The sequence below is a fragment of the Nomascus leucogenys genome, chromosome 12, assembly GCF_006542625.1.
Source record: "Nomascus leucogenys isolate Asia chromosome 12, Asia_NLE_v1, whole genome shotgun sequence".
NCBI lineage: Eukaryota > Metazoa > Chordata > Mammalia > Primates > Hylobatidae > Nomascus > Nomascus leucogenys.
The window spans coordinates 89,761,883-89,788,486 of record NC_044392.1 but is presented as its reverse complement, the minus strand read 5'-3'; the positions used below and the strand labels follow the sequence as shown (position 1 = coordinate 89,788,486).

Genomic DNA, 26,604 nt, shown 5'->3' with positions numbered 1-26,604 from the left:
CATTATTTTGAGGGCTGGGCACACAGATGCACAAGGAGTGCCCAAACTCATCATCTCACTTTTTATACAGCTGGGCAAACTGCCTAAAGTTTCCTCAAGCCTCAGCTTTACTATTTTCTTAAATGGCTAAAACTCACAAAAGACATCCAGTTTTAAAAACTTTGCGACCCCGGAAGTAAAAGGTTAAGGAAGGGGGGTTCACAGGAGAAGGCTATTTCCGTTTCCGTACGGAAGCAAAGGAGCCGACAGCATGGCGAAAGCCGGGGATAAGAGCAGCGGCAGCGCTAAAAAAAGTCTAAAACGGAAAGCCCCTGCCGAAGAACTTCAGGAGGCCGCAGGCGCTGGGGATGTGGCGACGGAAAGCGGGGTCCAACCCCCGAAAGCGGCTGCCTTTCCGCCAGGCTTTAGCATTTCGGAGATTAAAAACAAACAGCGGCGACACTTAATGTTCACGCGGTGGAAACAACAGCAGCGGAAGGTACGCGAGGGGCGGGGGCTGCCGGGCGCTTGCGCGGTGTTCCTGACGCGTAGGGCGGTCGCGGGGCGCACAGCTGTGGTTGTCAGCTGGTCTAAAAGTGTTCTCTGTGGCTCAGTGGGAAGGGTGGCGCCGCGGTCCACGTGTTCTAGTCCCCTCGCCCTAGTTTGGAGACTCTAGGTTCAGCCTTTTGCCTGAGCGTCAAGGTGGAAGATTTTCTTGATAGGCTCTTTCTTAGGACGCTGGATTCACAAGGAAAGCTGGAAGGCTAGTTGGCTTAGTAGTGAAAACTACGCCCTCCTGGCCCAGAAGGCAAAAGTCTCAGGCCTTTGGTCCGTCTAGGTAGCGTTGGTTAATTTGCAGAATCCGAAATGGAGGCAATACGTAATAAATCCAAAATACTGCTTCTCTGATTCCTGCAGCAGCTCCTTACCGAAATTAGTACTGTGAAGTTTCTGGTAATTGTATTTGTTCTTTACAGCCTTATCCTTACACGTTTCTGGTAGGCAAACAAACTGGAACGTAAAGAGGTTTAAACGACTTGCCAAGGTCGCAGTGTCCATTTCTGGTTAAATTGCGATTGGAAGAAAAGGTTTGCTTATTCTTGCACATCGTAGAAGTTCACACAATATTATTATTATGTGTCTGTCTCCTCTTACTGGCCCTTCTGAGGCCTGGGACTGGTTCTTACTCATGTTCAGTGTCAAGGTGCTCTTCGAGTACATACAAGGGGCGTTTAACTCATTCTGGTATGCACGTATTGGGGAGGGATGTCCTAGAAGACTTATCGGAGCTGTGATTTCTAATCTGAAACCTGGTGGATTGAGAATCAGTAGGTGCTGGGGAAAAAAGAATATTTTTTATTTTGTCAAGCATTCTATCTAGAAATCTCCAGAAGAATATATAGATCGACAGTACAAATACAGATAATCTTAATCCACCTTGCAAGCTCTTACTAAATTTTAAAAGTATATTTTGATTATAAAATATGTGAGTAACTGGTGATGGTTTTATGGAAAACAACCTGAAAACTCATCTCCCATTCCTATTGTCAGTGCTTTTCAAGAGAAGCAAGCAGCATAACCATGGTCGTCTTTAGGATGCAACCAGTTAGGCAAAACAAAACACAACGGAAACCATCACATTTTGTACTTTAATTAATTTGAGGCTTTATGGAAAAAGATTAAGCTACTCAAATTTTAAATGTTCAAACTTGCCAGTTTAGATTTTTTTAAAGGAGCAGGTCTTTGTTAAAGAAATCTTATTGATTGGCCAGCTCATTTGGCTTACAGTAATTTAGGTGGAAAAATCCATGTCCAGATGCTTATTTCAGTAGGTTACAAGGATCGCCCAGTGCGAGTATTCATAGCATTAGTAATTTGTAGTTTCAGTATGTGTTTGTGATATAACTGGTTGTTTCTCAATATTGTTCTCTTTTTTCTTAACCCTTTAGGAAAAGTTGGCAGCTAAGAAAAAACTTAAAAAAGAGAGAGAGGCTCTTGGTGATAAGGTAAATACAATTTTTAGCTGTTTGCTTTCTATCTTATATTAGGGAATCCTTCCTGATATTTAAGTTGAATTACTTTCTTTTAAAATTTATTATTACATATTTCAGATGTATGAAGAAATACAAAAGTAATATAATAAACCTCTTTTGTATCATTTAACCACAGCTTAAGAAATAATGCATTAGCAAAGAATGTTGGAAGCCCCTTGTCTGCTTTTTCATAATTGCTTTTCCCTCCAAAGATAACCACTCGTGAAATTTTTGATTATTTTTTCCATGCACTTCTTGTATCTTTACTATGTATGTTTGTGTACCTATACAGTAACACAGTGGTGGTGTTTTGCATATAACTTTGTGTTTCAGAGGTCAACACCTCTCCCTGACTTTGGAAATGGGGAAGCTCCCCAGGTTAGGCCTGGAGCTTGGCTCTTGTGATGTGAAGCAAAGGTTTTTGGTCAGGCAAGGCTGGGGAAAGGCAGGACAGAGCCTCTTCTGGAGTAGGGTGATAAGAGTGTGTTAAGCTTTAGAGCTGGTACAGAGGATATGAACCTGTGAAAAGTGAGAATGGGGAGTGGGAGGAGGGTGAGGATTATGGCAAAAAAAAGAGCAGATAATGCATCAAGAAAGAATTTGGCTGTATTTGTGGTACTCATAAGAAGTGAAATCTTTATTGAAAAACATTTTTAAACAACTAAATACTCGTACATTATTGCATAGCTAAGTTATTTTTATTTTCAGTGTATTTATAGTTACTCCTAGGTTATGATTTATTTTTGCAAAATTTTGAAAACATTCATATCTCCCCCTCCCATTTCTTAAGATATCAAGTAAGTTACCAAATAAGGGTGTTTGAGGAAGGGAAAAAAATGTAAAGACTGTATACAAACTAAACACTCTACTATTTCATGCATTCTTTGAATAGTATTAGGTTAAACCATAGAAAATTGTCAGTAGTAGACTGTTTTGACCTGCAGTATCCTAGTATGTCAAGCATGTTAGTCTCTTTTTAACTCTTTCGTAATCAGTCTATTACAGCAAATTAATGTTATGATCACCATTTGAAAATACACCATTCTTGTTTTTTGAGATGAAAGTTGACTTCTTAAAACTGCCTCCTTTAAAAAATGCTTAAAATGTAGTATTTGTTTCATAGAGTAATAGATGCTAGTTTCAGTTTATATTTTCTTCATAGCTCTGCTAGTGTACATATATTTTGAATTAGTTTTAATGTACTCTTAGAATTCTGTATTCTACTTCTTACCAATTCATTTACACCATTTCTTGGTCTAAGCTGAGTATGCATGATTGCTGATCCTAACAGTATTCCATAATGTTGATGTACCATGGTATGTTTAGTCATTACCTTGTTGAACATTTGCCCTGTTTGCTGTTTATTTTCATTATAAATAGGGATACTACATATTTCTTTGTACACATTTCTCCCCCATTTACATTCCTGAACATAAATACCCCAAAGTAAAATTACTAGCTCAATGGATAACAACTAGACTTTTGTTAAATATTTCTGAGTAGCTTCCCGAAAGTATTGGAACAAAGTCATGTACAGATGTTGCTTTATTTTTTTCTTGTATTTTTCTCCTGTTTGGTGTGTTTCCCCCGGTAGATAATTATCTTGATCCCCATTTCTTCTCCTTGTTACTTTTGCACAGTTTTAAGCCTTTTCATTCAGTGTTGACCATTCTTCTAGTGTGTCTCTGCCCAGATTGTTAAAAAAAAAAAAAAGCCTCTTATTCAATATTGTTATTAGGATTGATGTAGCAATAGAAGTGGATTGGTATGGGGAACAGATTGAGTTTGGAGTTATTTGTAGCTTTTTGTTATATTTCTCCAACCATAATATAATTAATGTAAAATCCTTCTAAAATATAATACCTTCTCTTTTACTTAGGCTCCACCAAAGCCTGTACCGAAGACCATTGACAACCAGCGAGTGTATGATGAAACCACAGTAGACCCTAATGATGAAGAGGTAATGTTAGAAGTCTTAAATTAGTTTGAATGATAGCATATAATTGATAAATTATATGTTTTTATGTTGATATTTAAAGTGCTGGCTGGCAAAGTTGTGTAATGGACTGATTCAGCTAAAATGTTGGCATATTATCTTATTATTTGGTGTAGATTATTTCAAAATTGAATTTCCCAATAATGCTATAGAAAAATTCTATAATCTATTTTATATCTAGGTAAACTTTTACATTTGTCATATAATCCCTGAATGGTATTTTGGAGGGGTTTTTTTGTTTTTGTTTTTGATTTTGTTGAGACAGAGTCTTGCTGTGTCGCCCACGCTGGAGTGCAGTGGTGTGATTTTGGCTCAGTGCACCCTCTGCCTCCCAGGTTCAAGCAATTCTCCTACCTCAGTCTCCTGAGTAGATGGGATTACAGGCACCTGCCACCACGCCTGGCTGATTTTTGTATTTTTCGTAGAGATGGGGTTTCACCATGTTGGCCAGGCTGGTCTCGAACTCCTGACCACAGGTGATCTGCCCGCCTTGGCCTCCAAAAGTGCTGGGATTACAGGCGTGAGCCACTGTGCCTGGCCTGGTGGTTTTAAGAGAATTCCTCATACTATAGACTTTTGTAGTATTTGTTAGACATTTTGATACCTAAGAATAACTTTGATGGTATTTTTTGTATTCTCATAAATCTTAGTTTCAAGATAATCTTTCACTTTGCACATTCTCCTTAGATAGTTTGCAACAGTGCAGTAAAAGAAGCAAGATTTTAAAACTATATTTTTAAAAGTTTTATAAAGGAAACTTGGTTTTGAATGTCTGTTTGCTTTGAAACAGTGCTGCTGTCAACATTCTTTCACGTATCTCCTGGTATAGTCATTCACTGATTTCTGTCATTCTTTCAGCAGATGTTTGTGGATTTGCCTGCACCGTACTGGGATCCGTTTTAGGGATTTGAGATCCATCAGTACACAGAATACTCACACACACATACACACACACAACTTCTGCCCACCCAGAGCTTATTACATTCTAGGAAGGGAGACAAACAGTAAACATAATGAAATAAATAAGTTAGACATTTAGCCAGTGATAGGTTACTAAGGGAAAATAGTAGGATAAAGGAGATTCGGGACTACCTGGAGTAGAGAGGGTTTGCAATTTTATGTAAGTAAGATGTGTGTGTGTGTATGCATTTTAATTTATTTTGACATTATTTCAGACTTAATAGAAAAGCAGGAATTTGTACATACCCTTCACCCAGACTTCCTAAATATTCCCTCTTAAATGCGAGTAAGTGGCAGACATGGTGACCCTTTATTCCTATATATCTCATTTTGTTATGAGCACAGTTAGCAAAATCAGACATTGACATTGGTATTCAATATTATCTATTCTATAGATCTTACTCAGATGTCACTAGCTGTTCCAATAATGTCCTTTTTAGCAAAAGAAAAGTCCCAGGTCATACATTCCATTGTAATTGCTCTTTAACTTCCTTAAATTTAGAACAATTCCTCAGTCATTTGCTTTTTGTGACACTGAGATTTTTTGAATAGTACAGACCAGATATTCTGTAGAATGTACCTTAATGTGAGTTCACCTGGGGTTTCCTCTGATTATATTCAGTTTATGTACTTTCAACAGAAATACAGGATGAGTGTCCCTTGCCTGAAATGCTTGGGACCAGAAGTCTTTTTTGTTTTTTTTTTCTCCGAGATGGAGACTTGCCCTGTTACCCAGGCTGGAGTGCAGTGGCACGATCCGGCTCACTGCAACCTCTGCCTCCCAGGTTCAAGCGATTCTCCTGCCTCAGCCTCTCAAGTAGCTAGGATTACAGGCACCCAGCTAATTTTTGTATTTTAGTAGAGACAGAGTTTCACCATGTTACCCAGGTTGGTCTCAAACTCCTGACCTCGTGATCCACTCGCCTCAGGCTCCCAAAGTGCTGGGATTACAGGCATGAGCCACCACACTCAGCCGGAGCAGAAGTGTTTTTGGATTTCAGATTTTGGAATATTTGTGATGGATAATGAGGTATCTTGATGATTGGACCCAAGTCTGAACACAGCATTTATTTATGTTTCATATACATCTTATACACATAGCCTAAAGGTAACTTTTTTATTTTTGGAGATGGAGTCTCGCTGTGTTGCCCAGGCTGGAGTGCAGTGGCACAATCTCTACTCACTGCAACCTCCACTTCCCTGGTTCAAGCAATTCTCCTGCCTCTGGAATAGCTGGGGCTACAGGCTTACGCCGCCACACCCAGCTAATTTTTTGTATTTTAGTAGAGACGGGGTTTCACCATGTTGCCCAGGCTGGTCTTGAACCCCTGAGCTCAGGCAATCCTCCCACCTTGGCCTCCCAAACTGTTTGGATTACAGGCATGAGCCACCCCGCCTGACCTAAAGGTAACTTTTATACAATATTTTTAATGATTTTGTGCATGAAACAAACTTTTGACTGTGACCACATCACATCAGGTCAGATGTGGAATTCCCCACTTGTGGTGCCATGTTGGTGCTTTATCAAAAAGTTTTGAATTTTGGAATATTTCAGGTTTTGGGTTTTTGGATTAGGGAGGCTAACCTGTGCCATGAATGATATGTTAAGTCCTTTTTCAGTACTTGTTATCAAGAATCACCTGATGATTTTCTCATACTGGTTATGTTTACCTTGATCACTTGGTTAAAGTGGTGCCTGCCAGGTTTCTTGACTCTGAATTTACTGTTTTTCCCTTTGTATGATAATTAGTAAGTATTTGGGGAGGAGATAGTTGAATGTTACTCCTCAACTTACACTCATTGTAAATCATTTTTCCAGTTTGATAAGTGAGAAATTGTATATCACTGTAGTTTTAATTTGCAGTTCTCATTTCGAATGTTGAACATCTTTTCATATTTTTTTCCCCTTGATCAATTGATTGTGTCTCTTGCCCATTTTTCTCCGGGTAGTGATTTTATATAGGAAAGTCAGGGTAGGCTTTATTGAGAAATTGACCATTTAGCAAAGACTTGAAGGATGTGAGGAAATTAGCCATCTTTGGGCAAAAAGAGCCCCAGAATGAGAGAACACCCAGTGTACAAGCTCCAAGGCAGGAGTGTATCGTATATGCTTTTTAAGAATAACAAGGAGGCCATTGTGACTGAAATCAAGCAAGGGAGAGGATTGTAGGAGAGGTCCTAGGAAAGTATGATGAAGAGGAAAGACCAGATCAGTGACTTTGTTGGCCAGTATGAGGACTTCGGTTTTATACTTAGTGAAATGAAGAGCCATTGGGTGGGTTAGAATAGAAGAATGATGTGCTGGGCACGGTGGCTCACGCCTGTAATCCCAGCACTTTGGGAGGCCAAGACGGGCGGATCACGAGGTCAGGAGATCAAGACCATCCTGGCTAACACGGTGAAACCCCATCTCTACTAAAAATACAAAAAAATTAGCCAGGCGTGGTGGTGGGCACCTGTAGTCCCAGCTACTCCAGAGGCTGAGGCAGGAAAATGGCATGAACCCAGGAGGCGGAGCTTTCAGTGAGCCGAGATTGCGCCACTGCACTCCAGCCTGGGCGACAGAGCGAGACACCGTCTCAAAAAAAAAAAAAAAAAGAATAGAAGAATGTTGTGATCAGACTTGATTTTTAAAAGTACTTGGCTGCTTTACTGAGAATATAACTGGAGAGGTAAGTAGACAAAGGAAGCTACTAAACAAATCCAGGAAAGAAATGATGGGCTTTCATCATGACCTGGGTCAGGGTAGTTACAATGAAAGTGGTGAGAATTGATCTGATTCTAAATATTTTTTCCCCTGGGTATATTTTGAAATCAGAGCTGCTTCAATTTCCTGACAAATTGGATGTGGAATATGAGATAAATAGAGGATTCAGAGATGGTATTAAGGTTTTAGACTGAGCAAATTAGAAGGATGAAATGGTCATTGACTAGATGTGGAAGACTGAGTGAAGGAGATTTAAGGAGCAATCAAGAGTTCAGTTTTGCATATATTATGTTTGAGATGATTCAAGAGTTTTTAGAAGAGATGTCAAGCAGGTAGTTGGGATGTGAGCTTGGAATTCAGGGAAGAGGTCTTGACTGGAGATAAATTTGGGGGTAACAGGCATATCGAGGGTATGTGTACATAAAGGTTTCCCTAGAATGTTTACCTACAGTAGGATAATTTTGAGTCATGGGATGTGTAAATGTTTAACTTTACATGATTGTACCAAAATATTTTTCAAAGTAGTGGTTGTATCATTTTGTACTTTTGTGGTACAAGAGTAGTGTTCCTGCTCATCCACATTCTAACCAACTCCTGGTATGTTCAGACTAATGATAAAAGGCTGTCTCATTGTGGTTTGAATTTGTATTTCCTTGTTTTCTAATGTTGAGCATCATTTAATATAAGTTGTTTTCTTTAGAGATGAGCCAGTTCATGTCTTTTGCCCAGTTTTCTATCATGTAGTATATTTTACGCATTTGTAGAACTTCTCTATATAATTTGGATACCAGTCCTTCATACATATTAAAGGAATCTTCCAATTCGTGGATTCTCTTTTCATTTTCTATGGTGTCTTTTGAGGACTAGGACCAGAAGTTCTTGATGTAGTTGAGTTTTTGAAAAATTAGCATTTAAAGCTTTTTATGTCATATTTAAGAAACTTTTCTCTTTCCTGTGATCATAAGTTCTTCTTTCTAAAATAATTAAAGAGTTCCCTCTCATATTTATTTACTTAATTGTCAGGAATTTTTTTCTGTTTGGTGTGAGAACGAAAACCAGTTACTTTCCTTCCTGTCTCCCACTCCAACCTGTCCTTTTGCATATATGTATTTTGAATTAGGTTTAATGTACTCTTACAGTTCTGTATTCTACTTCTTAACAGTTCATTTATATATAACCAGTTTATCCAGTACCATTTTTGGAGTAGTGCAGCCTTTCCCCACAATGAATTGTAATGCCATGATATATATCAAATATCTATATATGCTTGGTCTTTTTCTGGGCTGTTTGCTTGGTCAGTTTGTCACTGCATCATTACTTTCTTAATTATTTAGCTTCATAATAAGTCTTTATATCTATAAGGGCAAAATGCTTCTTTCACTCCTGCCGCTAAATCCCCTCTCTTCAGATGTGTTTTGGCTTTTCCTAGGCCTTTGCTCCTCCATATAAATTATAAATGGCACTAAATCAGATCAATTTGGGGATACGTATGTATGTATATAATATATATTTCTTTACTTAGGTCTCCTTTAAGTAGTGAAATGTATTTCATGTATTTTGTAATTCTCTTCATGCAAGTTGACACATAAATCTTGCTAGAGCTATTCCTGGGTATCTTACGGTTTTTGTTGGTGTAAACTGCATATCTTTGAAAATTGTTTTGTTTGCCAATTTATAAAAATGCAATGGATTTTTGAATAGTGATGTTCTAACCAGTAGCCTACCTAAATTCATTCCTAATTTGTTGGGATATCGTTTTCATTTTTCTGTTTAGATAATCATTTCTGCAAATGACAGTTTTCTTATTTTGACGTATTTTTCTCCCACTTTTGTGCCTTCTAGAACTTCTAGCCTAATGTCAAATAAATAGAAAAATCAATAGTGCCATCTTTGCCGTGTTCCTGATTTTCAAAAGAATACTTCTAATGAGTCATCATTAATATTTGTGTCACTAGAGATAGATTATTATGAGTTAAGGGTTAAGTAAATTTTACTTACTCTTATGCTATTTTTTTGTTTTGTTTGTCGTGAATGAATGTAGAATGTTATTAGATGTTCTCTTTGCAAATGTTGAGGTGATTATGTGGCTTTTCTCTTACTGCATTAAACATCATAACCAAATTGGGTTTATTAATTCTTTGCTTAGAATTAATTATATCTGTGTTCATGAGTGAGACTACAGTGATGTCCACCTTTCATTCCTAATATTATTTTATTTTGGCTTTTTCTCTTTTTTAAATCAGTTTTTACCAAGGTATCTATTCTCTTAGTCTTTTCTGAGTACTTTCTTCTTTGATCCTATTGAATCTTTGTTTTCTAATTCATTTATATCTCCTTTTATCTTTATTATTTTCTTCTGCTTCCTTTGAGTTTATTCTGTATTTATTGATTTGCTCAATATATATATATTTTCTAATATGAGCAGGTATAGCCGTAAAACTCTTTCAGACTACCACTTTTGGTATATTCCACAAATTTTAAAAGGTACTACTTTCATTAATGTTTAAATCTGAGTGTCTCTCAACGGAAGATTTGTCTTCTCGTAATTTCATTAGTTTTTTTTGCTTCTTTTTTTGTTTGTTTGTTTTGTTTTTTTGTGGTTATTGTTTTTACTAACCAAGTTGATGAGGGAAATGAAAGTAGTTCAAGAGTAAACATATCTCAGTTTCTGCCCTGAAGTGATTTCTGACAATTTTATTCAGTTTTGTACTTGTATTTTACACAGGAGAAATCCACTCATCCATCCTCTTCATGTGTCCATTAATGTCAGCCCTTCCTAGTCTGTCTTTAAATCCCCTGTCAGCTAGGTACTCAGTGTCCAACAGTCCTGCTGATGCTACTTTTAGAATTCTGGCCTGGTAGAGTATTTGTTTGATGTAAAATTATCCCTCTTCTCTGTTCTCAGGTTGCTTATGATGAAGCTACAGATGAATTTGCTTCTTACTTCAACAAACAGACTTCTCCCAAGATTCTCATCACAACATCAGATAGACCTCATGGGGTAAACACACTGATTAATTTAGTTCTTGAATTCTTAATTTTCTTATTACTTCTATTTAAAGTACTCTGTTCAGAAGAGTTAAACCATTAGTTAATTGCCTTAAAGAATGCCTGTGACTAAGTAAATAAAACGTAGCACTGGTAATATGATGTAGGTTTACTAAACATGATTCTTCAAGATAGGATTTCTCAGCCTCAACATTGTTGACATTTTAGCTGGAGAATTCTTTGTTATGGCGAGGTATCCTGTTCATTATAGGATGTTTAGAAGCTTCCCTGGCCTCTATGCTTTAGGTGCCAGTAGCAACCACACACCACTACCACTACCATCAGTCATAACCATCAAAAATGTCTCCAGACATTGCCAAATGTGTTCTCTGATGGAGCAGAATCGCCCCTAATTGAGAACCACTGCTTTAGGATGATCAGCCTTTGATAAAAGAGGACACACTGTTCGAGTTTCATGCTTTCTTCAATGTTGCTTTCTATTAATCATAATAATCATTATTTCTTTCCTTATGAATATGTACCACATAGATTTTTATTCTTTTTTGAAAACTATTCAAAATTTGTGTTATTTTGTTCTGCAGAGAACAGTACGACTCTGTGAACAGCTCTCCACAGTTATACCAAACTCACATGTTTATTACAGAAGAGGACTGGCTCTGAAAAAAATTATTCCACAGTGCATCGCAAGAGATTTCACAGACCTCATTGTTGTTAATGAAGATCGTAAAACCCCAAGTATCCTTTTTTTTTTTTTAAGGAGGTTTTCCTGTCCTCTCCCTCAGCCCGCTTAAAAATATATTTAAAAGAATAAGGAAATATTGCCTATAACTTTCAGAAAATAATTTTTTTATCAGAAAATTATATCTCTTTCCAAGAGTCTATAAACTGATTTTTCGTTTGCATTCACCATTTATCAGGCACATGCTACAGCCAAGAGATTGTTTTAACTCTTAGTAAAAGATGCAGAGATAAAACAAACTTCAGGAAATTCATAAGTGGAGTAAATGGATATGTAAACTGACAAAATATAGTGTGGATGGTACAATTAAATAGAGAAATGCAGAATATAGTGGGGACCCTGTGACTGGTAAAAAATCTGCCCTGGGAGGAAGGACTTCCCATAGAAAGAGATGCTGAAGCTGGATCTAGATGGATGAGGGGAGGGGAATAAGGCAGAGAAAAGCGCTCAGTGCAGGGGGACTACCATTTGGAAAGAGAGGAAGGAAAGGGCTGACCTGGTTGGGGATCTGCATATGGTTTGTTATGGCTAGATTTTATATTGCCAGAGGTGGTATCACAGGATTAAGTTTTTGAGGTAGAGACTTGAGCCCATATTATGTGTATGTTCCAGTCTAAAACTTTGTCTGTGAGTCTCAGATCTGAGATGAATGTGTCATCTGAACCCAAGGTATTTCTTCCCGTTGAGATAAGAGATTTGATAAAGGATATCTAGGTTTGTTACTATTGTTGCTGTTGTTTTATTTATTTATTGAATGATGGCTGTGAGTTCAATAACTTTAAAGATAACCAATTGAATGAGTCATCTTTATGATTTTTAATTTCATTAAAATAAAATTATAAAGAATTTACCAAAAAAATAGGGACAAGACTCTGTGCTGCCAGAATAACATTTTATTTCTAATATCAGTGAACACTCTTCTTTTTAAATTAGTGGTTTAAAAGGCTGTTTTTTAAAAATCTAACTTTTATGACTTTGTTTTCAATATAACTTACTGTATCCACTTGTACTAGTAGCTTTCCAGAAACTACATAACAAGCTTTGTAATGTGTTTTGTTGGCCATATTATAATTTGGCTTAACTGGATTAATGTACCAAAATGTCTAAAATCTCTTGAATACTTAACTACTCGAGAAAAAAATTATTTTTTAAGGTAGTTGCTGCCTCCTTTTCTTTTTTTAAACTGCCTCCACAAAGTGGCAAGGTCTGTTTTCCTCTTTTTATTTTTGGCAGTTAAAAAACAACTGTCATCACTTTGAGGCCGCTAGTAACTCTGCTAAGAAGCAGGCATTCATCAATTCAGTAAATGTTCTATCCTTATTTTATCCAGGGTGTTTTATATAGTCATACAAATTTCACTTACACCATCTATTGCCTTTAAAAAGTTTACATTTTCTGGCCGGGTGCAGTGGCTCACACCTGTAGTCCCAGCACTTTGGGAGGCCTAGGCCAGCAGATTGCTTGAGGTCAGGAGTTTGAGACCAGCCTGGCCAACATGGCAAAATCCCATCTCTACTAAAAATACAAAAATTGTTGGGCGTGGTGGTGCATGCCTGTAATCCCACCTACTTGGGAGGCTGAGGCACTAGAATTACTTGAACCTGGGAGGCCAAGAGTGCCACTGCACTCCAGCCTGGGTGACAGGGCAAGACTGTCAAAAAAAAAAAAAGTAGTGATTCCTAGAGACTTAGCATGGGTTCAGGAATAAAAATCACAACTCCTAATGATGACACATGGGGGAAAAGTTGAGAAAACAGGATTTAGCCTGTGGGAAAGTAGATTCTAGGAACATGGTGTCTTTCTAAAGACATTGGAGGGGCTACTGTGTGGAAGAGTAGTGCTGAATGGTGAAACTTAAAGGGATATACTTTTTTGACTTATTCTAAAATAGAACTTCATCAGCTGTCTATAAACCGTAGAAACCTAGTAGTGGCTTTGAGTCAGGGTAGCTGTGATACCAAATACAGATTCAATTATTTTCTAGTTCTGTGATTTTAGTCAAGTTTCTTAGCCACTCAGTTTCCTCATTTTTTAAATGTAGGAAATAATACCTATCTTTAGAGTTCCCACAAAGATCACATTAAATGTATTATGTTTATAAAGCCTAGTGTCTGGCACATGGTAGGCATTTTAGTAAACGTGGTATAGTGAGAAGCATGTAAGCTTTATCTGTACAGACCTACATCCTCTATTCATTATTTCTAAATGGGGAACTACTGGCATTTGAGGTAGGGTAATTATTTGTGCTACACTCTTGGCAGATTCTAAGATGGTTTGCATTCCTGGCCTTTGGATTCTAAATGCCAGTAACACCTCAGTCATACTGACAAACAAAATGCCTCTGTACATTTCCAAATGTGAGCAGCTGTCAGCCAAGGGCTTAAGCTAGGTACATTCCCACCCTGGTTGAGATCCACAGTTGCCTTGGTCTGATTTACTTAGGCTAATTTACTTGACCCTCTTCAGCCTCTTTTCCTCATCACTGAAATAGGCATGATGACTCCTGTTTTATGTGAGTTGTGTTAGGGATTAGCAGTAATGTAAATAAAGCCTCTTGCACAATGCAGGTACATGGGAAAAGTTATTTAGAAACGGTAAGTTTTGGTTTTGTACGTTGCTTTTGACACAGACCACAATTTAGTGGGAATGTTCTAGAAAGGATTTAAGCCTTGATTTGGGTGTTGGAAGAAATGACTTTTATATCTCCTAGACCCCTTAATAAATACTTTTGGCTGTATTTCATGAAGTTTAGCCTGTGGTGAATCTTTTAAAATGATAGAATTCAAACGTTTGCTGGTAATCTGATACATGGTAGGCACTACTATCAAAAAAAAAAAAAAAAAAAAGATCTGCCTGCAGTCCCGGCACTTTGGGAGGCTAAGGCAGGTGGATCGCTTGAGACCAGCCTGGGCAACATGGCAATACCCTTCTCTACAAAAATTAGCTGGGCATGATGCCTGTAGTCCCATTTACTTGGGAGGTTGAGGTGGGAGGATTGCTTGAGCCTGAGAGGTTGAGGCTGCAGTGACCCATGGTTGTGCCACTGTGCTTCAGCCTGGGCTGCAGAGTGAGACCGTCTCAAAGAAAAACAAAAGAAAAAAATTCCCATCCCTACCTAAGTGTTAACAGATTAGTTGGGAAGAAAGGTGTTTTCCTGATTGTAACTCAAATAAGTGATGAGTGCTGTGGTAACAGAACTGAGAAGATTTAGATCTTAATTCTGACTACATAAAAAGGTGACATTTGAAGTAGACCATAATAGATGAGTAAAACGTTGCAGGTATTCAAAATAGCAAAAGCAAAAAATGCATGCTAGGATTCACATATATAGTACATGACTGTGAGTGCCTACCAGTTAGGAAACAGGCTTGGTATGGGCATAGGGTAAATAGGTTGAAAAGGTAATTTGTGGCCACATTATGAGTCTGATACTAATATCTTTTTTTTGTAGATGAGTCTGTGATGAGAGTAGTATGAAATTAGCTACAGCTGTGAAGACTGTGAAGGTATCTAGTTTGTTTTTCACTAAGCGCGTGAGAAACTATGGTACAGATATAATCAAACAGCCAAGTCCCATAGCTGGTTACTTATAGAACCAAGGCCTAAGTCCAGACTTGATTTTACAATCTGCATTAGGAGATGTATGTGAGATGTTGAGAAAAAGGTCAGACCAACCACAATACTACTTTAATAATCTCGGTGGAAAATCTCGAGGACCTCACTAAGACAGTAAGGGTAAAGAGGATGCTAAGTGAGAACTGTTGAAGGTAAAAGCAGTTAAGATTTGGTGGGAGAGGGAGAAGTTGAGGATACCATAGCTTCTAATCTGGAGGAATGAGTGTTGATGCCATTGTAAAACGATGGCAACATCTGCTTTGAAAGATACATATTATATGCAGATAGACTTGAAACCATGTGATTCTGGCCTATTTATGTTGTTGAATCAGATGAAATGTGTTTGAAAATTTCTCCTAAACTAGAAAAGCATAATAGAAAGTGAAAGCCCTGTCCATTGCCATTAATATGCCTGCTTGTAATGCCATTAAGCAATAGCCAAGAATTACTCATGAAAAGTAAAGGTGTTTCAAGTGAAGGTCAGATTGTGCCACAACAACTTGAAGAATATTATATAGGTAGCAACCTTAGTTTGCAGCACCCAGGACTTCTAGAGTCCTTGGGCTGCTAGTCCTGCTGGTTGTAGGTAGGTGATCTTACATTTCATTTGTAGTTTAGCGTGTCTAGCATAATTCTCAGTTCATGGGAAATGACAGTCAGTGAATGGCTATTAATTGGTTCGTTGATTATAATTTGTGGTACAGTAATCCTAAGTAAGGGGTGATCTCTTGCAAAATACTAATAACCTTAATTTCATAGAAGAAAGTTTAGGAGTCTGGTCTCATGGGATGTTATTCAAAGTTGACAGCATATCCTGACCATACAAATATATAAAAGTGACATTTTGGGGTTATACATATTCAGAACATGGAGGTAAACTCATACTCTATTTGCAGTATTACATGATTGTAGAATCCCATCCTATTTTACTCCTAACAGTAGTGGTCAATTACATAGCTTTTTTTCACCTACTTTAGTTTAGTGTACCTTAAGATACCCTATTGAGGGTGATGATTAACTATTATATTGTAAAAAGAGAAAAAAAGGACTACTCTAGGTTAGTCTATTTTCTTGAAAGATTTTGACTGATTTTGAGCTTTTGATATGGTAGGAAAATGTCACGTCAGAGGAATATGTACATCTGCCTATTCACTTGGGTACAGATTTTAGGGGCCTTTGGATGTAGAGGGCCAGTTAAACAATTAGATTTAGATTACAGAGTTCAATGTGTTTTTCTTAACTTTTATGAACAGATGGACTTATTTTGAGTCACTTGCCAAATGGCCCAACTGCTCATTTTAAAATGAGCAGTGTTCGTCTTCGTAAAGAAATTAAGGTAAGTTTTATACATTTCCTTGATTGGCATTGATCTCTTCACAGTATTTATTTGATTAACAGATGCTATATCTTATAGCTCTAATTTAATAATGGCATTTGTTCTCCTGATTAGAGCAGTCTTTATCTATCAGTTTTCTTGGGAGACCGTGGTTAAGTTACAGCCGGCAGGCAACAGTCTTCATTACTATGAAGCACGTTGATTTTCTAATAGGATTTTTTTTTGTTGCATTCAGTGCATATTAAAATAATTTTAGATACATGTCATGGGTTTAATAAGCCATCTGTGGTAGTTTGTCACTAAAATGATAAATTTTGCAAATTTGTCATGTAAATTTTGATACTTGAAATTGCATTGGGAGGTATTGCCAATTAGCTTAGCTCATTGTGATATTTACTTTTCATTATTTTTCTAGAGAAGAGGCAAGGACCCCACAGAACACATACCTGAAATAATTCTGAATAATTTTACAACACGGCTGGGTCATTCAATTGGACGTATGTTTGCATCTCTCTTTCCTCATAATCCTCAATTTATCGGAAGGCAGGTTGCCACATTCCACAATCAACGGGATTATATATTCTTCAGATTTCACAGGTAAGGAAGGTAAACTCGTTGAACTTTGATTTCAATGATGAAATATATTTTCAACATGAACTAATTGTCCAACATATTGTAGCAAGCATCATACAAGATAAAATGAATTATCTTTTGAAGCCTGTAAACAGACTAATTTAACTCTTTTTGTCTTTGAAGATACATATTCAGGAGTGAAAAGAAAGTGGGAATTCAGGAACTTGGACCACGTTTTACCTTAAAATTAAGGTCTCTTCAGAAAGGAACCTTTGATTCTAAATATGGAGAGTATGAATGGGTCCATAAGGTATGTGCTTATTTAAAAAAACTAATTTTTAAAGTATGGGATAAGAGGGTGGGAGGAGAGACAGCGTCAGGAATAGCTAATGGATGCTGGGCTTAATACCCAGGTGATGAAATGAACTGTGCAGCAAACCACTATAGCACATGTTTAACTATGTAACAAACCTGCACATCCTGCAAATATACCCCTGAACTAAAAAAAAAAAAAAAAGCTACAATATCTGGGTCTGGTGATTAACCTTGGTTCATCTGAAGTATAAACATCAGTGGTTCTCAAAGTGGGACCAGCACTGTTACCTAGGAACCTGTTAGGAATGAAAATTCTTTGGCCCGCAGACCTACTCAATCAGCAACTTCGGGGGTGGGACCCAGCAGCAATCTGCTTATAAGCCTGTGTTATATGTGACTCTACTACATGTTTCTTGAGAACTATTGATAGTTTTCTTAGAAGGTTGGAGATCATCTTAAATCATAAATGAAAACAATGAAAACTTTCAATATTTTTTTGTGTTTGAGACGAGTCTCAGCTCTGTTGCCCAGGCTGGAGTGCAGGGACGCCATCTCGACTCACTGCAACCTCCGCCTCCCGGGTTCAAGCTATTCTCCTGCTGCGGCCTCCCGAGTAGCTAGGATTACAAGTGTGCACCACCACACTGGCTAATGATCTTTTGTATTTTTAGTAGAGATGAGGTTTCCCCATGTTAGCCAGGATGGTCTTGATCTCCTGACCTCATGATCCGCCTGCCTTGGCCTCCCAAAGTGCTGGGATTACAGGTGTGAGCCACCGCGTGCAGCCTAAAACATCCTTTTCTATCTAGTATAAGCAGTACTTCACTTAGTAACATTTTATCTTAAAATCACACACACAGAGTAACTGCCAACATCTTTTATATTAGACCAAAGACTGACTATTCAGGGTCTCACACAAACCCAGTTTTTCAGCGCTAGCGTTACCTGTAAAGATCTAGGGATGTTGTTAACTTTTACTATCTTCCCTGAATTGTTAATTATATTTTTGTTTTCTTCCTCCACTCCCCTGCTTCCACTTTCAGCCCCGGGAAATGGATACAAGTAGAAGAAAATTCCATTTATAAAGTACTGAGAGAATAATATTTGATTTTGCTGAACAGGCCTATCTTGAACTTTGGTAAATTATTTTTGACAATACTTTTTAAAATGGCATTTGCTGATTTCATAAACCTTTCACGTCTGGACGAATTACCAAATGCCATGAATTGCCACTGTGTGTTTATGTAGAAAATACAAATAAAAGTTATTTTGATGGCTTAGGTTTCCTTAAACTTCGTTCTCTTGTTTTTGGGTAACTGTGAATAATTAAGTTGGAATTAAATAGGAAAGATTAACTTTCCTATTTGCATAGAACACATGAGAGGAATAAAATGGTTGGTAAATATTGGCTAACCCTTGATTTTTATACTAGATTAATGTTGGATTCCCAGTGTCTGGCACAGTTTTAATAGCTTAAATGGAGGCCAGTTTTCTGGATGTTTTAACATTCTCTTAAGCTTTCAGAAGGGTAAAAAATTTAAAGCAAAATTATCTACCAGGGTTTAAAGCAAAGTTGCAAATTACTGAAGCTAATCCTTGCTTCCTGATTTTGAGGTTTTTGGTTTTTTGTGGCTAGGTTGGGGGGAGCTCTTTTTCACCTCATTACATGGTGCTGTAGTACTCCATTCAGGCACTGAAACAAAGTTAACCCTGTAAGTAACTCATGGATGGAAACCTGTAGAACTTAACAGCCTCCTCCTGACCTTAAAAGAATAAAGGTTCACAGTGTACCTTTAATTGCCTAGCATTCTTGCCAGATGTATTGCATAAAGTCATGTGAGAAGAGTAGGTGGAACAAACTGTACAAACTTAACCCCTTCAGGTGTTCAGAACAGATTAATATACTATGTATTTAATACCAATAATAATGCAAAATAAAAGTTTCATACTAAGTTTTATTGTATGCTGCTGCCAGTGTATATAAAACAATTACCCTTGTGAAATAGAAATTCATGAAAATTCAGAGAGGTAGATGTTAAGGACTGACAAAAGTAGAAGTTTGTATATTATGGCACATGTGTTACAGGGGTAAGCTTTTGTACAGGCTTCAAATGTAGCTCTCTTGAATATTCACTGGATCATAAGGAGTCGTTTGGGAAACCTAAGATGGAAAAAAAAAGTGAGTTAGGGTAAAGTATCAAAGAACATAGTTTTTAAAAACTATATTTATATACAGAACTCCAATGTAGATTCTTTATATTCATGCCACTCAGTGTAGGTCTAGTACTATCAGCGTCAGTTTAAGTGGGCAGTTGTAAGAAATGCAAGTTCTAGGGACTCGCCTCGGACCTTCTGAATTAGAATTTGCATTTTAACAAAGTGATTTGCATATATTCAAGCTTGAGAAGCAATGCTTTGATGCCCAGTTATTCTTCTCCTAGCCCAAACTGCTTCAAATCTTAATATCCACAAAGCTGTTTTCTTATACTGCTGGGATTAATAGACATTATTTTACCTTCTGGGTTCTTACCCCAGCCATATTTTTAAACTTGAGCAATTCATTTAAACACTTATCTGTAGATTCCTAGGAAGTAAAACTATTAACAGCTGCCCAGTATTTTACTCAAATGAAAATAAACCACTGTAAAGTGAATACAAGAACTGAGGTTAAAAAAAATCATTAATAAACCATAAAAATATGAAACTTCCAAAAACTATCATGAAGAATTAAATGAATAGTGGCAGAAACAAAGGATATTATAATAAACTGTTAAATATGAAAATGAATTACTTCTTCATGTGCATTTTTGTGCACATGACACCTGTTTTCAAAGGGCTTTTTTTCCCCCTGGTATTTCAAAAAACTTAAACATCTTAACCAATCATTGTATTTACTGGAAACGTACTTATACAGACTTCCTGGACACTCCCAGGTGTACAAAGCTTAATTAAGGAGGGCACAACTATGTAACAAGGTATTTTAGGAAGCAGCTTCCTGGACTTTAGAGAGTCAGAATGTTAGTAAGGGGTGTGTGCCATATACAACATCTTTTTTAAAAAAGTACTATTTGTTTAAGTTTGCTTCTCATAGGTCAATACTAATGAGTACATTCCCTAACTAAAGTACTAAGAATTTATAAAAGGCAGCACCCTTCAGTTACATTTTAAATGATCCAAAACGTTTTTGGTCACATCTCTTAGACTAACATACATTTTGTACACATGACATTTGATCTGGAAGGCACTAATGTACTGAAGCATGCTTTAATAAAGCCAACAGGGTCTTTAGTTTTTAATTCTCTGAAATTCAGTCCACTGTTTGCCACCAAGAACTTATATACTGCATTTCCTTCATGTTTTATCTTTAATCCAACAAATGAGAACAAAACATAAAGTCTGTTCTACCTCAGTCCAAACGCCTTTACCACACTGGCTTACTCAATTACATCTGACTTTCTCTTGCATTTCCAATTCCCAATCTTTGCTATACTGCTCTACAGCTGGGTTCAGTTAGAGCAATAACATCAAGAGTTAATCCAAATCAGTTGCTAGTACTTTAAGTTATCCCCATAAACATTGCAGATTTTTTAAAAACTGTCTAAATATTTGCCAGGTACACAAAAACAAAACTAGTACTTGGGGACTCCCAAGATACATATGCCATTAGGCCAATGCTCTAAAAAGTGGCACATGGCTTGTTATAGCAGTGGGATTTTGTAGTAACTCTCCTAGACCCTCTTTATGGTTATTAAATCCTCTACTTAACCTTTATGGTAAAATAGAAACGATTAGCCTTCATGGCTACTAAGTCAGCAAGTTTCATGAATCCTCACTTTCCTTGCAAAAGAGAAAAATACTGGAAATGGAGGGCCAAAGGAAAGGGCATGGGATGATCTTTTAAGTGCTGCAAAGAAAGAGAAGACTTGTTATTCCTACAATGTGGGTTTTTGTTTTTAATTTAAGGAAACTTACCTTTGAAAGATTCATTTTTCTACAAGAAGGAACAGACTTTCTGGGGTCTGAAGGGATTTGTACTTGAAGATACTCCAGTCAGCAGAGGGTCATGTTGAGCATTCTGCAGACAGAATTGTTTCAAGTCTGCAGCTGCCTGGGAAACCTATACATAACAAAGATGGGGGGAAGTGCCAGATGGTGAGAACATTTTAATGAAGGTTTTCTCAATCTTTGGAAATATTGTACTTACAATAAAACTACTACTCTTGCTTCAAAAGAAAATACTATATAATAATTGAAGACTTAAGTCATATAGTGAGGTTTTTTTTTTTTTTTTTTTTGAGACTGAGTCTCACTCTGTTGCCAGGCTGGAGTACAGTGGTGAGATCTCAGCTCACTGCAACCTCTGCCTCCTGGGTTCAAGCGATTCTCCTGCCTCAGCCTCCTGAGTAGCTGGGACTACAGGCGGGTGTCACCACACCCAGCTAATTTTTGTATTTTTAGTACAGACGGGGTTTCCCCATGTTGGCCAGGATGGTCTCGATCTCTTGACCTCGTGACCTGCCCGCCTCGGCCTCCCAAAGTGCTGAGATTACAGACGTGAGCCACCGCGCCCAGCCTAGTGAGCTCTTAATACTTAAAACCAATGCTTGTAAATAAGACTGATTTAAAGTATGTTTTCTTTTGCTTGGTTACTAGAAGCATCAGATGACTGAGTACAAACAGTAGAATTATGTTTATTTTTGCAACGCATAGCACATCTTGGTTATTAATAACAGGCTGTTAAAAGTGCAAACCTGAGAGTACTTAACATCTTGTTTCTTATTAAAAATATTAAAGGTTAAACAAAAAGCAGTAACATTCTAGCAAACTATTATTTTGTCTTGAAACCAGTATTACTGGAAAAATGCTACTGTGAATGAACATAATGTGGCATAACTAGCACATAATTTAGAAAAGCAAACACTGTAAGAATGCATTCAGTATACTGATCCTCAAATTTATCAGACCCTTATACTGTCTTGCATTTAAACTAAAAAGAGGCATGCATTCATTCACTTAGACATCTACTATTTCTATATATTCTGCTAAGGTGATGTAGGATATAAACAAAATAACCATAAAGCCATAGAAGTTCCTTAAGTCCTGTTTGGGTGGCTCTGTATATGTATATTAACACTTAAACCATATTTAAGGCAATAGTTTCTTAAAGGCAGGCTGCTCAGAAAAACTGTTAAATTGAAGTTTGCTATCAGCCTTTCAGTCACATGACACTGGGCAGAAATCTGTCACTGTCTAGTTTAATAACATTAAAATAGTTGATGGTACACGAATACCAAAACAATGAACTGAACCGTTCAGACGTGGAACATGAATGACTAAAACATGCCCCAAATGCATCTAATATCTGAAGTCTTGAACTGAGATTTAACTGGGAGAAATACTCATTTATTTTATTCTCAGTCTTTATCCGCAAGGAGGCTGGGAGCAGGTGTCCAGTCCATCCAGCTGGATATGTGGCCTTAGAGAATTAATAGCATCACAAATGCTCTCTATACCAAGAACCCCTTGCAAATTACAGCTGTACCTCCAACCATAATTCATCATCCTAAGATGACTCTAAACGCTTATCGAATCGATTTGTGTGTGTGGCTTATACAACAGTCCAGGGTAATGAGTTCCATAAGTTTATTAGCTCCTATATAAAAGAAGTATTTTTACAAATGACTACACCCCCTCATCCCCTGCCTTCCAAAAGAAGTGTAGCTAAAGTAGGGGAACAGTGGTGTCATTTTTCACCAAATATTGTAACAGTGTTTAGTGTTTTCATTCATGTTAACCAGCAGGAAGCATAAAGAGTACCTGTTAATTTTCTATTTAAAGTGTAGGTGGGGTCCAGTGTAACTACCTTTCACAATTTTCAAGCACCACTATGTGCCGCATATACTTACAGGCACTAAGAATACGTAAGAACAGCCAGAGCCCTGTTGTTATGGAGCTGACAGTTCAGAGAAAATGACAGACAAGGTGCCCTGTAGTAAAATGAGTAATCTTTTAGATGGTGACTGGGTGCCCACCTAAGGGAAGGTGTCTGAGGTGACACTGAAGCTGAGATCTCAATGACAAGAGATCCAGCCAAATCACCATCAGTGAGAAACAGCATTCCAAACTGAGGAAAGCTGAGACAAAGACTCTCAAACTGGAACAAGCTGCTAGCCCTCAAGGCACTGTAACAATCACCATCCAGGAGGTCAATTGAAACCCTGTAATCCTGGCCTAATTATTAGTGCCCCTTCTCACTCTCAAAAATGTCCTGACCTACCTATGACAGTTTGTCAAGCACTTATGGTAAGTTCTATCAATTGTACTCACATAAAGGTTAAAAGTAAGATTGTGCTAGTTTAAAAATCTCACAAAAAATCACCTAGCCCAGTCATTGATAAAACAGATACACAATGTTAAACCACATTTAGCAACATGTCTAAAGAAAAGCTCATTAAAAACTACCAAAGGGGATGCTCCCCTCCTTGCTACAGCCTTAACATCTGGCAGTAACTCCAAAACCAAATCATGTCTGGCGCCTTTAATGATCCCGACCAGAACCAGAAGTCATACTGAAGATCTAGGTAGGATCAGTTTTAGGGGGTTGGGGGAGCAGCAGCTAGGGTTTTCAAAGTAAAGCTCTTGGAGTATTTTAGTCTGAGGACCTCATGTCATTTTCTTTGAAGACTATGTACAATTTATTGCTTTCACTATCCCGCCCCCATTTTTTTCTTTCTTGGTCCATCCTAGCTATGATAAAGGCACACCTGAATGATATATAATGGTTAAGAAATAAATGATTTCGAATTTCAGAGCCAAATCCAGCCAAGACTGACTAGAAACCACTGTAATGAGGTAACAATTGGGAGAGTAGAGAAATGGATTCCAAACTGCAGTGAGGTCTACAGCACTTCAAGGACTGGATGTGAGGGGGATCCCACACCAAGACGAATGAGAATTTCCCTTCCCTTCTGAGTTGACCACAACTGAGCAAGCTAGGTCCCTGACATTTCTAGTTAACAAAGCTAAATGGGAGACTCTCTCTCAGGAGGATCCCACACCAAGACGCATGAGAATTTCCCTTCCCTTCTGAGTTGACCACAACCGAGCAAGCTAGGTCCCTGACACTTCTAGTTAAGAAAGCTTAGAGACCCTCTCTCTCAGTCCACAAAACATTTCGGCAAGTAATAAAGACTAGCCTGATGAGTATAAAATCAAATCATCTTAGGAACTGGCTGCTTTTAACAGGGCACATGATTTACATTCTTGTTTCTTTTTTTAACTGCAGAAGTGTTTCACATGTAGCCTGACCTATTGTACCAGAAAGAAGCCAATCCATTTAGGACTGTAAAAATCAGGAAATACTTAGAATAGCACTTGAATGTCAAGTTGTTCTATCAGCACAGACAAAAGGCTTTTTCTCCCAAAGTACCCCAAGACAAGGCCAATACTAACCAGACGCCAAAATAAGACCAATAATTACCCACAATAATCATTTTCTCCGGCATGCGGACCAGTCGATATCCCCAAGGTCAACTAACGAGCAAATTGTGCCATAGGTATGAAATGTACGCTTTGTTCGAGGTTGTACGAGGCACTGACCGGAACTTTACATTCCAGGATCGTTTCGAAAAATGCTTATTTAATCCACAGTTATGCAATAATTCGCTTAAAAGTATGTGTTCAACGGACAAGAGAAGTTGAAGGTAAAAATTTAATACTAAAGGAAGTAGGTTTGGGAAAGATAAAATGGAGGAGAAAAGTCTGCTCTGAATCAAAAGTCGGAAAATGCCCTGTCCGATGAGAAACAGGAGGCTGGCAAAGTGGGAAAGGAAGGGTGCGGACGGCGCGTGGAGGCGCAGCCGTTGGCGAGACCAGCCGAGAAGGCTGCCAAGGGAGGTAGAGACGGAGGAGGACCGGAATGCCGGCCACGGTTCAACCAAGGGGCCAGCCCGCCTCAGAAAGTCCTGGGGCGGAAGGGCGAACTAATCGTCCCCCTAAAACACAGCGTAGACCCACGCGGCGCCTTCTCTAAAGCTGGCCGCTCCCGGATCACCGCCGCCGAGCGCGCGTCCTCTACAGGGAAAGCGAGGGCCGGCGCGTGTCCCGCCCGCCCCCGCCAGCTGGGCCGCCGGATCCCACCCGCCGCCGCCGCCTTCCTCCCGCCTCGGCCGCCCGCCCCCGCTCACTTTTACGCGGTTGAGTCCGGCCTCCAGCCGGAGCTGCTGAACCACTTTCTTCATAGCGGCGACGCTGGAGGAGCCAGACATGGTGCAAGCGACTGCCGGGCCGATTCGTGGGTCGGTGGGTCGTGGGCCGTAGGTCGGCTGGGCCAGACAACTGAGCGGCGCGCGGCGGGGGCGGGGCTCCGAACTTTGTCTCTAAGTTTCCGGTTCTGTGCTCAGCGGCTCCACCCTCGGTGCGCATGCGCGCCTTGCCAGCCCTCTGTTCCAGCTCCACACTCGGCCCGGAGCGCGAGCCTGGCGGAGGCGGAAGAGAAGGGGCGGAGCAGTCGGTGGGCGCGGCGGCTGCGGGAGGCTAGCGCGACCCGACTCTTAAGTTCTTCTTTCCTCTCCAGAGGGGCCGATAAGGGAGAGGTAAGGAGAGAGCTTACCTTTAGCCGCGAAGAACTAAGAGGGGTTTTGAAGAGGACCAGTGAGGGAAGGCAGAGCTTGTGGGAGTTTCTAAAACGCCCGGCGGCGGGTGACCAGGAGGTCTCAGTTTTCCTCCCAGAGTTTGTGGGAAGGGTTGAGGGAAGTGAGGGGAGATACCCGCTGAAGCGTAGGAGCTACTGTGCACCCGGCGTGAGTCACCCGCACACCCCCCGCCCCGTACAGGCGTGTCTCTCTGTGACCCGAGTTTGGCCAACAGGCATTCTCAGTTCCACCCCCAACCCCCAGCCCCGCTGACGGGAGGCGGAGACAAGGCGCGGAGGTCGCTGTCGCCTACCCAGCGGAGCCGGGCGGGCGGGGAGCAGGGGCGCTGATTCGCTGGAGAAAGGATGTTCTCGAGGTTTGACTTTACTGGCTTCTTAGCTCTTGAATCGGTTTTTCTGAAGGAGATTGTGAAGAAGCCAAGGTGCTGGCTGATGATTACACCTGTCTACTATGTTACCCATTTACTCTGAAGAATTAATGCTTATTGTACTTTTTTTTGTGTTTCCGGAAAGTTTGCTCTTTAGTATTTCCGTTGTAATTTATTACCTCCTGCTTGAAATTGAGTACCAAAGGAGTTTTTAGGAGAGCGGGTAGGATCTAACCAAACAAACTAGGCTCAGCCAGTACGTCTTTCTTTCATCCATGGAAATATGTGTGTTTATGTCACAGCACTAAGGGCAGATGTTTC

At 39.0% G+C, this 26,604-nt stretch overlaps 3 protein-coding genes across 3 annotated transcripts in view; 2 read left to right on the top strand and 1 right to left on the bottom strand.

Annotated features, from left to right (window-relative positions):
* The first annotated feature begins 225 nt into the window (after positions 1-225).
* On the top strand, positions 226-19,214 carry RPF1 (ribosome production factor 1 homolog). The gene is made up of 9 exons (XM_003260262.4): positions 226-478; positions 1,929-1,985; positions 3,892-3,972; positions 10,581-10,676; positions 11,266-11,419; positions 16,292-16,374; positions 16,790-16,971; positions 17,131-17,257; positions 18,306-19,214. The coding sequence occupies exons 1-9, from the start codon at positions 251-253 to the stop codon at positions 18,345-18,347; spliced, it is 1,050 nt and encodes a 349-aa protein (XP_003260310.4). The 5' UTR covers positions 226-250; the 3' UTR covers positions 18,348-19,214.
* Positions 19,198-25,984, bottom strand: GNG5 (G protein subunit gamma 5). Its single transcript, XM_030825132.1, has 3 exons — positions 25,449-25,984; positions 21,235-21,379; positions 19,198-19,423 (listed from the first exon to the last, which is right to left on the bottom strand). Exons 1-2 carry the CDS (start codon positions 25,527-25,529, stop codon positions 21,254-21,256), a joined length of 207 nt encoding a protein of 68 aa, XP_030680992.1. The 5' UTR covers positions 25,530-25,984; the 3' UTR covers positions 19,198-19,423; positions 21,235-21,253.
* Positions 25,657-26,604, top strand: part of SPATA1 (spermatogenesis associated 1) — a 54,662-nt gene continuing 53,714 nt past the window's right edge. The window contains 1 exon segment of the mRNA XM_003260266.3: positions 25,657-25,856. The gene's annotated coding sequence lies outside the window, so the exon portion shown is untranslated.